This window comes from Mustela lutreola, chromosome 1 (assembly GCF_030435805.1).
Source record: "Mustela lutreola isolate mMusLut2 chromosome 1, mMusLut2.pri, whole genome shotgun sequence".
NCBI lineage: Eukaryota > Metazoa > Chordata > Mammalia > Carnivora > Mustelidae > Mustela > Mustela lutreola.
The window spans coordinates 124063902-124075990 of NC_081290.1; the positions used below are offsets into that span (position 1 = coordinate 124063902).

Below are 12089 nucleotides of genomic sequence, written 5' to 3' on the forward strand. Positions count from 1 at the left end.
CGAACATACCCAGCACCCAACAAAATAAAATTCATAATGTCTAGCATATAATGAAAGATTACCAGGCATGCAAAGAGGTAAGAAAATATGTTCCTTAATGAAAAGAATAATTCTTCAATCAAAACTGACCCAGAACTGACACAGATAGTAGAATTAGAAGACAACAACATTAAAAGATATAATAAATGTATCATACAGGGACACCTGGGTGACCCAGTCAGTTGGGCGCCTGATCCTTGATTTTGGCTCAGATTGTGATATCATGAGTTATGAGATGGAGCCCTTCATCAGGGCTCTGTGCTCAGTGGGTATTCTCCTTGGGGAGTCTCTCCCTCTGCCCTTTCCCCTTCTCCCTGCTTACATTCTTCCCCTGTCTCTAAAATAGATGACTAAGTCTTTAAAAAAAAAAAAATGTATATGTTCAAAAAGTTAAGTAGAAACATGGAAAATATAAAAAAGATCCATGTTAAACTTCTGGAGTTGAACACTACAATGTCTGAAATGAAAAATAGCATCCATTACATGTAGGACAACTTCAAGTGACATGTAGGACAACTTCCATGACATGTAGGACAACTTCAAATATATTTGTAATCAAAGTCCCAAAAGGAGTGTATGCTGGGGGTGGGGAGGGTGTATATGTGTGTGTGTATCTTGGGAGTGTGTATGTGTGTGTGTGCATTCCTGCCTGAAAAATATCTGAAGAAATAACTATCAGAAGAAATAAAGACTATTATTTTTTCAAATTTGATATAAACTATAAACCCACAGATTCAAGAAATTTAAACATTTAAGTAGTAAATGGCAACAATCTCCTTATTACTAAAGCTAGAGAATTTTTTTAGATTTTAACCCTATTCCCCCAAATGAGATTATTTCCTTTTCCCAAAGAGATTATTGTTTTTAAAACATGCTTTTTGATAATGAAGGGTTTCATAGGATTTTGGTTGTCATGTTCTTGCAGAACAGATTACAGTGGATTAAAGGATTATGAGTTTCACAAATTATTTTAATAAGATTTGTTTCTTAATAGTGTGGTTATAGCACCCATGTCACAATAATCAGGCTAATCTCTAAATCTATCATGATTTATTTTGAAACAGTTTTTCTGTGGAGAAGAGCTATAACATTTATATTCATGTAGACATAGCTATGTATAATCTTTTACTTATTTCTCACTAACTCTTGCAGGAAACATTTATATTTCATCAGACAAGTTGACTTATTGATATCTATATTAAATAAGTTTTAGCAAGATTGGTTGCAAACATCTAAGAAATGAGAAGTCAAGCAATAATATATAAAAAATGAAATTTAATTTTAACTACTTTGACCATTATTTAAGGTCAAAATAAGTTGTGGTAAGAATTGAATCCTATAAAAATACTTGAAAGTAAATCTTAGAAGTACTTAGAAACTTTCTTAAAAATGCCAGGATGACAGTGAAAATGATGTAAGGACCTCTGAAAATTTTCCTTCCATGAAAGCTGGCAAAAAATGTTGCAACTTTGCCAGAAGTCTAGAAATTCACCAATGATTTGCCTATCCAAGAAAAAATGGCTATATCTCAGCAAGAATAATAAGCCTTATGGTGTTTTAACTTTTCCTATTGTCATCCCCTACTCTCTAGCTCAGCACTAACCTTAAAAAATAACAGCCATGCATTCCTGGTACCAGAGGGAGTAAAATGGAACTGGAGTTCTTTAAGACCCTCATTTCCCCCAAACTGTTACTATTTGACATCTTCGGTGGTTTTCTGAAAGCCACCAATAGGAAGGATTGTCCTTATTTGATCTGGCTTGTAGTATGACCAGTGCTAACAGCCTCTTTTTGGGGAGCATTAGTCTAACAATTACAGGCAAGAGTTTTAATTTCACAGCTATTTTAGCTGGCTTAACAGTTAAGCCAAACAGTAGACTAATCAAAGAGCTTAAAAGGAGAGGCTGGAAGAGATGTTCATATGTGCCTTGAAAAGCAACATATTTTTGGAAATATAGAAAGCCAGATGCATCCATAGGGCTGTGCACCTTCTCAGGAAAGTCCTGGGAAGTTCCTAAACTCCCACCTCTAGCAGACTGTAGTACTCTGCATACAAGAAGCAAAGACCAAGGCAGAGTTGTAAATTGCCTAGCTGAGTGTTGAATCCTGCCCCAACACACATACAAAGCCTCTCAGCGAACACTTCAAGTTTTAGTTCAGGTGTTTAAGGAAACTTCTATTCAATTATTAGCTGCTTGGTAAGCAAATTAGAGACTTTAGTGTCCATACATAACAAAGAATACAGACTTTTCAGAATTAGTTCAGAGAAATCACTGAACAAACAAGAATAACAAGTACCAAAAACAACAACCCTGGGAAGGGGGGAGGGAAGTATCTGATTTCCAGAGTTGCCACATTATATTATTTAAAATGTCCAACTTTCAACAAAAATTTGCGAGATGTACAAAGGAAGCATGGTTCATGCACAATGCATGATGTTGGACTTGCTAGACCGAGAATTTCAGTCAGCTATTTTAAATATGTTACAAGAGCTAAAGAAAAACATGTCTGAAGAACTGAAGGAAAGTCTGAAAATGAAAACTCACCAGGTAATCTGCAAAGATACAGAAATAAAAAAGAAATCAGATGAAATGCTGGAGTTGAAAACCATAATAACTGAAATCAAAATTTCACTCAGGATTAACAGCTAATTTAAGCAGGCAAAGGAAAGAATTAGTAACTTGGAGATAGTTCAATAGAGATAATTCAATCTGAGAAACAGAAAAAAAAAATGAAGAAATATTGACAGAGTCTCAAAAGACCTGTGGCACACCATCAAGAGTACCAACATATACATAAAGGAAGTCCCAGAAGGAGAGGGGAGAGAATGGGACTGAAAGAATAGTTTTTAAACAATAAATAAATAAGAGCTGAACCCTTCTCAAATTTGATGAAAAACAATCTATACATCAAAAAAACTTAAAAAACTCTAATTTAGAACAATCTTAAAAGATCCACAGATAAGCTTGTTATAATCAACTTGTCAAAAGTTAAACAGAGACTCTAGAAAGCAGCCAGGAGGTGACTCATCATACAGAAGGAATTTTGAATCATATTAACAAGTTGTTTCTTATTTGAAGCCATAGAGGCCAAAGTCATTGAGATGACATATTCAAAGTGAGGAGGGGTAGAATAACTGTCTACCAAGATTTCTATATCCCGACATATTTTTCTTCAAAAGAGAAGGACAAAGTAAGATAGTCCCAGGTAAACAACAACTGGGAGAGTTTGTCACTAGCAGACCTGCCCTAAAAAAATATGGGAGTCTTTTTCATTGAAGTAAAAGGACACTAGATACTGACACAAAAAAATAAAGCATACTGGTAAAGTCAGCTTCATAGGTAAATATAAAAGACAATTATATGTATTTTTGTTTTTGTCTCCTTAGCATTCTCCTATTTGATTTAAAATACAGATGCATAAAATAATAATAAGCTATTTTGTTGGACACACAATATATAAAAAGTAATTTGTGACACTAACAACATGATTTTCTCATTAGACAAAGGAAAAGTATTTGAAAAAATCCAACGCCCTTTCATGATACATTCAACAAACTAGGAAAAGAAGTGAATTTCCTCAATTTTTTTTTCAAAGTGAGTTTCCTTTTTTTTTTTTTTTTTTAATTTTTTAAGATTTATTTATTTATTTATTTGACAGAGATAGAGAGAGAGATCACAAGTAGACAGAGAGGCAGGCAGAGAGAAAGAGGGAAGCAGGCTCCCCGCTGAGCAGAAGCCCTGATGTGGGCTCAATCCCAAGACCCTGAGATCATGACCTGAGCCCAAGACAGAGGCTCAACCCACTGAGCCACCCAGATGCCCCAAACTTCTTCAATTTTTAAAAGGGCATCTCTAATAAATCTAAAGCTGATATCATTTTGAATGGTAAAAGGCTATATGCTTTCCTCAAGTCTGGCCTCCCTAACACTTCTATTCAACATTGTACTAGAAGTTCAAGCCAGGGCAATTAGGCAAAAAAGAGAACTAAAAGTCATCCATGTTGAATAGTAAGTGAGGTCAGCAGGTTGAAGCATATAAAAATCAATATATAAATATCACATGTATCTTATATATTAACAATGACCAATCTGAAAATGAAATTAAGAAAAAATTACAGATGAACAAAAAAATTAGTCAAGGAAGTACAAAACTTACATGGAAAACCATAAAACACTGAATGAAACTAAAGACATATAAACAGAAAGACCTTCTGTGGGGTGCCTCCATGGCTCAGTTGGTTAAGCAACTGCCTTCAGCTCAGGTTATGATCCTGGAATCCCTGGATCGAGTCCCACATCAGGCTCCCTGCTCCACAGAGAGCCCTCTTCTCACTCTGACCTCTCCCTTTTCATGTGCTCTCTCTCTCTCAAAAAAATTAACTAATTAATTAATTAAAAAGACATTCTGCATTTATAGAAAAACTAAAATAATTGTTAAAAGACAATATTGTTAAGATGAATCTCTGTATCTTTGGATGAGGCAGCAGTTTCTTGGTTAGGACACCAAAAGCTCAAACAACCGAAGGAAAAAACAGATCAATTTGACTTCATCACTATTAACTTTTGTGTATCAAGTTACCTTACCAAGAAAGTGAAAAGAAAACCCACAGAATAGGAGAAAATATGTACAAATCTTGTACCTGACAAGTGTCCAATATCCAAAATGTGTATATTTTTAAAAATTACAGCTGAATAATATTTAAAAACCCAATTTAAATATTGGCAAATTATTAATTTCTCCAAAGAAAATATACAAATGGTCAGTAAGTATAGGAAAAGATGCTCAGCATCATTAGTTACTAGGGAAATGCAAATAAAAACCAAAATGAGAAACTAATTCACAATGCATAGGATGGCTATAATAAAAATAATGGAAAATAATTGTTGGTGAGGATGTGGTGAAATCAGAACTCTTAATTTGCTGGTGGTATTGTTAAAATGATATATCCACTTTGGAAGACAATTTATCTATTCCCCCAAAATGTTATAGTAGAGTTACAATTTGAGCCAGCAATTCCACTCCTAAATGTATATATATCCAATTCAAGAGAATTGAAAACATGTTCACATAAAAATTATTAAATTATTCATATTAGCAATAAACAACCCAAATGTCCATCACCTGATGAATAAACAAAATATGGTATATCCATGCAATGAAATATTATTTGATAATAAAAAGGATTGAAGTATTGATACATGCTACGACATGATGCTAAGTAAAAGAGGCTAGTCACATATTGTATTGTTTCATGTATATGAAATCTCCAGAATAGGGAAATTCGTTGAGATGGGAAGTAGATTAATGGTCTCCAGGGGCTTTTAAAAATCCCATACTCATGGGTATGGGATTTTCTTTTGGGTGATTAGAATGTTTTGGAATTAGGTAGTGGTAATGGTTTTACAACCCTGTTCTAAAACCCACCAGATTATGCACTTTAATATGGTGAATTATGTAGTATATAAATTATCTTTCAATAAATAAATGCCATCATAATAAGTAGTATTTGTGCTCATTTGATCATGGCACTGTTAATGTGCTATGTAGATTAACTTGAGAGACATAGACATAGGTAATTTAATAGCAAGACATATAAATTTTTTTAAAGTCAGATTCATTATAATCTAATACATACACTCTAAAATTCTTATCATTAAATTTAAATTATTTTATCCTCTTGATGTTATAATTATTTCAGAAAAACATCTCACACTTACCTTTAAGAGGAACAAGTACAATAATAATGGACATTTAAGGGAAATTCTTTACATTGACTCTTCATGACTAATACAATTGAAACTAAAATCTGAGAAGTTAAGCAGGATTGTTGGATGCAATATGCACTATTTGAACTTTTAACATAAACTGTTATTTGTATAACATTTTATTCATGTTTTAAAAAATCTATAAATAGATGAATATGACTATTTATAAAAAATTTTTTTTCAGGTCAAGCAAATAAAATAGCCAAAGAAGCTGCTAACAGATGGACTGGTATGTATTATAATGGTACTGATAAGCTATAGTTAAGCTTTTTCCACACTTACTGTGATATATGAAATGCAGAAGCTATTGTACCTAGTTTTGTTCAAGAAAAGACCTTTCTAAAAGTGTATGTATTAAGTTTTGTTTTTTGTTTTTTTAAGATTTTGTTTTTTGGGGCTCCTAGATGGCTCAGTCAGTTAAACATCTGCATTAGGTTCAGGCTATGATCCCAGGGTCCTGCTCAGCCTGCTTCTCTCTCTTCCACTCTCCCTGCTTGTTTTCCTTCTCTTGCTCTCTCTCTCTCTCTCTGTCAAATAAATAAATAAAATCTTTAGGAAAAAAAAATAAAGACTTTGTTTATTTTTAGAGAAAGAGTGCACACAAGTATGAGCAGGGGGAGGGACAAAGGGAGAGAGAGAGAATCTCGAGCAGACTCTGCACTGAGCGTGATATAGGGTTCAATCCCATGATGCTGGGTTCATGACCTTAGCCAATACTGAGTTATACATTTAATTGAGTGAGCCATTCAGGAATCCCGGTATTGAGTTTTTATTAACTCATTATATTAAAGCATTTTAGTTACTTAAGTTTGTTGGTTTTTTTTTTTTAAGATTTTATTTATTTATTTGATAGGTCACAAGTAGGCAGAGAGGCAGACAAAGAGAGAGAAGGGAGGAAGCAGGCTCCCTGCTGAGCAGAGAGCCTGATGTGGGGCTCGATAGCAGGACCTGAGATCATGACCTGAGCCGAAGGCAGAGGCTTTAACCCACTGAGCCACCCAGGCACCCCTACTTAAGTTTATTTTTTTTTTTTAATCGTACTGTGAGTCATTTTGTATGTAAAATACAATGTATTTTTGTAAAACCAATGACTGCTTACAGTTTAACTTCTGTGTAATTTTTCCTAGATAAGTCACTTGGGCTATTACTTAAGCTTTATGATTTTAGTATAAGATAAAACTTCAGGAATTTCATGAATTCTAAAGATTTGTCTAATTGTTCATAATAATAATAGCTAACATTTGTTGAGGGCTGGACTATAAGTCAGGCATCACAAAGAGTACCTGTGGTGCATTCTCATTTTATCTCTGCAACAATCTTGTGAGTTAAATAGGATTATCATCCCTAATTTTAGCAATGGAACTGAGGCCATTGGGAGCCCATGGCGACACATGGGCTAGGCAATGAACAGGAATTAGAATCCAGCTTTCCTGATCCCAGAGTCCAAGCTCTTACCACTACATGATACTGTCTTCTCTGTATACCTGCTTTCATATAAATATTTCATTAATCCATTTTCCAATGGATATACACTCTGGTCTACACAAGAGATGTTCTAAGAAACGAGAATTAATAAGGTATTTTCCCCTGTGTCTTAAAGCGTAGAAGATAATTAATAAGGATTGTTATCAAATATATACAGGTATGATCAGTATTGTTAAAACATGTCTACAAATTACACTGACGTTTTTCTAGTGTTCTAAAGTAATGGTAATTCAACTTTTACCATCTGGTAAGAGTCCGTAATACCGTCACATGTACCACTCATCATCATTCTGTTTATCTGGGAGAGTATGGGTAAAACTGTATTGACACAGAGACGCAGAAAATTTTAAGTGATGCCTTGAGTCAAAGGTGATTAGTCACTGGATGTACAAAGGTTCGAGCCAGGTTTCCTGACTCTGTGTTGAGGCTTCTGTATGTCACACAACATTCATGAATCACGTGTCCTTGTCTATTTTAGAATTAAGTAGGTTGATAAAATAATTATAATTGTCTTTTTGTTCTGATAAATTTGCAATCTTATTTATTACAAAGTAATACATTTCATAAATATTCTAATGTTTTAGTGATGAGAACAGACGAGGGTAAAAACAGTAAGCTAATATTGACTAAAAGAGAAAAATGAGATGTGTGTCCAATAACTATAATTAAATAATAAATACAATGATATCAATAGAAAATTTGAGAAATACAAAACTTTGAGCAAGGAAGACAAGTGGACTCATAGGTTAAAAATAAGACAAAGTGGCAGGCGCCATGGCACCCATGAAAAAGCTCGTGGTGATGGGGGGCAAAAAAAAGAAGCAAGTTCTGAAGTTTACCCTTGATTGCACCCACCCTATAGAAGATGGAATCATGGATGCGGCCAATTTTGCGCAGTTTCTTCAGGAGAGAATCAAAGTGAATGGAAAAACTGGAAATCTCGGTGGAGGGGTTGTAACCATTGAAAGGAGCAAAAGCAAGATCACTGTAACTTCCGAGGCGCCTTTTTCCAAAAGGTATTTGAAATATCTGACCAAAAAATACTTGAAGAAGAATAACCTCTGTGACTGGCTGTGCGTGGTGGCCAACAGCAAGGAGAGCTACGAGCTGCGCTACTTCCAGATCAACCAGGATGAGGAGGAGGAGGAGGACAAGGATTAGAAGTCCTGTGTTGGGATATTTTGTATAATCTTTAAATAAAATCTAGGAATCACCAAAAAAAAAAAAAAAAAAGACCAAGTGAAATCCTGCAATAGCTCTCGGGAAAGCAGCTCAGTAAGCAGTAGGAACAAGCAGCCTTTGTATATGGTGAGAAGAACTTCACTTTGAAAGGAATGCAGATTGTGTGCTTTATTTAGCTGCTGTATCACTTACTGAACTTCTCTGAAGCTGCTTCCTCCGTGTAGATTATATCTACCTTACATTTTGGGAGAATTAAATAAAACAGTTTGTAAGCCCTTTCACACAATCTTAGATACATAGATAAACAAATACTCCCCTTTCCCGTTCTTCTCTTAAAAAATCCTTTCATGTTTTCCACTTGATCATAAATGTCCAGTTATGGAAAAAAGAATAATTTGAACTTTTTCCCCTTACGTTATTAGTTGAGAAAGAACCTGAAACTGTTAAAATCATATAGGAAGGAAGATGTTTTTAGCACAGCAGAAACAGCTGTTGGGAGCCATATTTCCATTTGAAGTTACAACTTGATCCTTCCAATTTAAAAGTGTTAAGAAAAGCATGGAGTTTAAAAACAAATTACACCTCAGAAAACCAACCTGTCTTCAAAACAAAAAGAAAACATTGGTAATACTTGTAACCAGAGATTTTATCTACTTATTAGTTAAAGTTTTGCTTTTTTTTTATCTAAAAAGTTTCTTAAAATATGTTTAGAATGGAAGATAGTTACTGTTCAGTAATTCATTATTTCAGTTTTACAAAATGAAAGATGATCTTAGGGTATAAATATAACTGGAAATATCATATCTAAATGATTTATGGCATTAAATACACCTTTTTTTTTTTTTTTTAAAGATTCTATTTATTCATCTGACAGACAAAGAGGTATGCAGAGAGGCAGGCAGAGAGAGGGGAAGAGAAGCAGGCTCCCTGCCTAGCCTGGAGCCAGATGCCAGATCCAGGATGCTGGGATCATGACCTGAGCTGAAGGCAGAGGCCTTAACCCACTGAGCCACCCAGGCGCCCCTTAAATACACCTTAAGTGTGATTTAACAACTTATATAAAATCTGGCATAATAACTAAGATAGTGGGAGTTTTTATGACTTTCTGTGAGAGGCATCTCCGTGAGTGAGGAGGGGGATAGGTGTTGTGAGGTCCTAAATACAGATTCACGTTTATGATTTTGCCCATCTTTATTTCTGCGTATATCCTGGGGATGCCACCATGGAAATAAGCAGAAATCCTACTACTCTTAAGGATGTTTCTTTAAAGGAAAAAACAACAACAACAACAACTATTTTTTATCCATTTATAAAAATTTCCACATAGTAGGAGAATTTTATTTGACAGGGAATAAATCATCAAGATTGCAGGTAATATTGTCTTGAAGGCAGACATCCAGCAGTCCGAGACAGCTTTAGTCAGTCTTTTTGAGTTGGTCCATGAAGCATTGTTGTGGATAGGCTTTTGTTTGGTCTTCTGTTCGTTTTAATATTTGGAGATTTAATCGCTTCTCGGCCTTTTGGCAAAGATCAAGTGTAATCTTTGGATGTTTATAATAAAATGGTTCCTTGCATTCATGTGAACCAGCAACTCCTTCCTGCTAAGCCTGTAACCTTACTGTGCTGCCTTAGTTTTCTCGCTCCTAATCCCGGTTTGAAGTCTGTTCCTTCATGCTTCCTACAGTGTTGCATCTGTTCTCATTTGCTGGCAGTCTTTCTGTGCTCTTGGAGCCTGTTCTGGAAGCTATACACATAAGGAGCCTGTTCTGGAAGCTATACGTATAATACTTTCTCTTTTTAACATACATAACCCTTTGGAATTATCTAGTAATAAGTTAATGTTTCTCTCTCAACTCTTGTGTCAGCTTGAAGGTGTAGTCTGTCTACCTTATAGGTACCTGTAATAACTTCATACCCGTCTCACGCAGCAGTGGGCCCCATGTATTTAACTGTGACTGACAAGAATGTATGGTTATGTAGGCTCTAGGAAAACGAAACAAATCATTCTGGAGTGCCTCATGTTAGTAGTGGTCTTTCATAGGTCCCCAGGAAAACTAAAGATTTGCTTTAAATTGTTACATAAAGATTCATTTTTTAACATCTGCTGATATTCCATTACAGTTTAATTTTAAAAACTGGGGATGTTTTGTTAACATTCTATTTGATGGAGTAGTAGTCACTTGAGAAACAAACTTCATCCCAAACATGTAATTATTATTCGTTACTTGGAATTAAATTTCCCAAAATGATATATTTAAAGGTGATCAAACTTTAGTCTGTTAAAGGTAACAAATTACCCTTAATTTTTTAAGGGTAACATAATAAAATAGACATAGCTCAGAGATATTATAGGTTTGGTTCCAGACCACTGCAGTAAAGTGAATATTGCAATAAAGTGAGTCAAATCAATTTTTTGCTTCCCAGTACAGGTAAAAGTTATGTTTTTACTATACTGTAGTCTATTAAGTATACAATAGCATTATGTCTAAATAAGTAAGGCACATACCTTAATTTAAAAATAATTTATTGCCAGAAAGCATTAACTATCTGAGCTTTCAGTGAGTTGTAATCTTTTTACTGGTGGAGGGTCTTGCTTCCAGGCTGATGGCTGCTGACTGACCAGGGTGGTGGCTGCTGAAGGTCACGATGGCTGTAGCAATTTCTTAAAATAAGACAACAAAAAAGTTTGCCACATTGATTGACTCTTCCATTCACAAACAATTTCTCTGTAGCGTGTGATGCTGTTTGTTAGCATTTTATCCACAGTAGAACTTTCAAAATTGGAGTCCATTCTCTCAAACCCTGCCCCTGCTTTAACAACTAAGTTTATGTAATGCTGTAAATTCTTTGTTGGTCATTTCAGCCATCTTCACAGCATCTTCACCAGGAGGAGATTTCATCTCAAGAAATCGCTTTCTTTGTTCATCCATGAGAAGCACCTCCTCATACCTTCAACTTTTAACCTGATATTGCAGCATTTCAGTCCCATTCAGGCTCCACCTTGAATTTTAGTTCTCTTGTTGTTCCCACCAGATCTGCAGTTACTTCCTCCACTGAAGCCTTGAACTTCTCAAAGTCATCCTTGAGAGTTGGATGCCCACTTCCACCACACTTGTTAATGTTGATATTCAGACCTCTTCTCATAAATCATGAATGTTCCTAATAGCATCTAGAATGGTGAATGCTTTCTAGAAAGTTTTTAATTTACTTTGCTCACATTCATCAGAGGAATCACTCACTATCTATGGCAACTATAGCTCTGTGCAGTGTATTTCTTAAGAAGATTTGAAAGTCAAAAATACTCTTTGATCCACAGGCCACAGAATGGATGTTGTGTGAGAGCACAGGCAGAGTCGATCCTTCAGGTCTTAATTTGAACAGAGTCCTTCAGGGCTCTAGGATTTTCAGAATGGTAAATGAGCATTGGTTTCAAGTAAAAGTCACCAGCTGTTTTTGCCCCTAACAAGAGAGTCAGCCTGCTCTTTGAAGCTTTGAAGCCCAGCACTGACTTCTCCTCTTTAGCTACGAAAGTCCTAGATGGTGTCATCTTTCAGGAGAAAGCTGTTTCATCTATATTGAAAATCTGTTGTTCAGTGTATGATCTTAGCTAGATCTT

At 35.1% G+C, this 12089-nt stretch overlaps 2 protein-coding genes across 3 annotated transcripts in view; both read left to right on the plus strand.

Annotated features, from left to right (window-relative positions):
- Positions 1 to 12089, plus strand: part of MND1 (meiotic nuclear divisions 1) — a 73174-nt gene that overhangs the window by 59251 nt on the left and 1834 nt on the right. The window contains exon 7 of one of the 2 annotated variants that reach the window (XM_059173486.1): positions 5991 to 6035. The exons of the other annotated variant lie outside the window; for it this stretch is intronic. Coding sequence (XP_059029469.1) covers positions 5991 to 6035 — 45 coding nt within the window. The remainder of the gene's footprint in view (positions 1 to 5990; positions 6036 to 12089) is intronic. 2 annotated transcript variants of the gene reach the window in all.
- LOC131831421 (large ribosomal subunit protein eL22-like) lies at positions 8066 to 8823 on the plus strand. The gene has a single exon (XM_059173491.1). The coding sequence runs from the start codon at positions 8066 to 8068 to the stop codon at positions 8450 to 8452; it is 387 nt and encodes a 128-aa protein (XP_059029474.1). The 3' UTR covers positions 8453 to 8823.

Excerpts from the sequence above, each read along its gene's own strand:
- LOC131831421 (XM_059173491.1), top strand. The coding sequence starts at position 8,066 with ATGGCACCCATGAAAAAGCTCGTGGTGATGGGGGGCAAAAAAAAGAAG.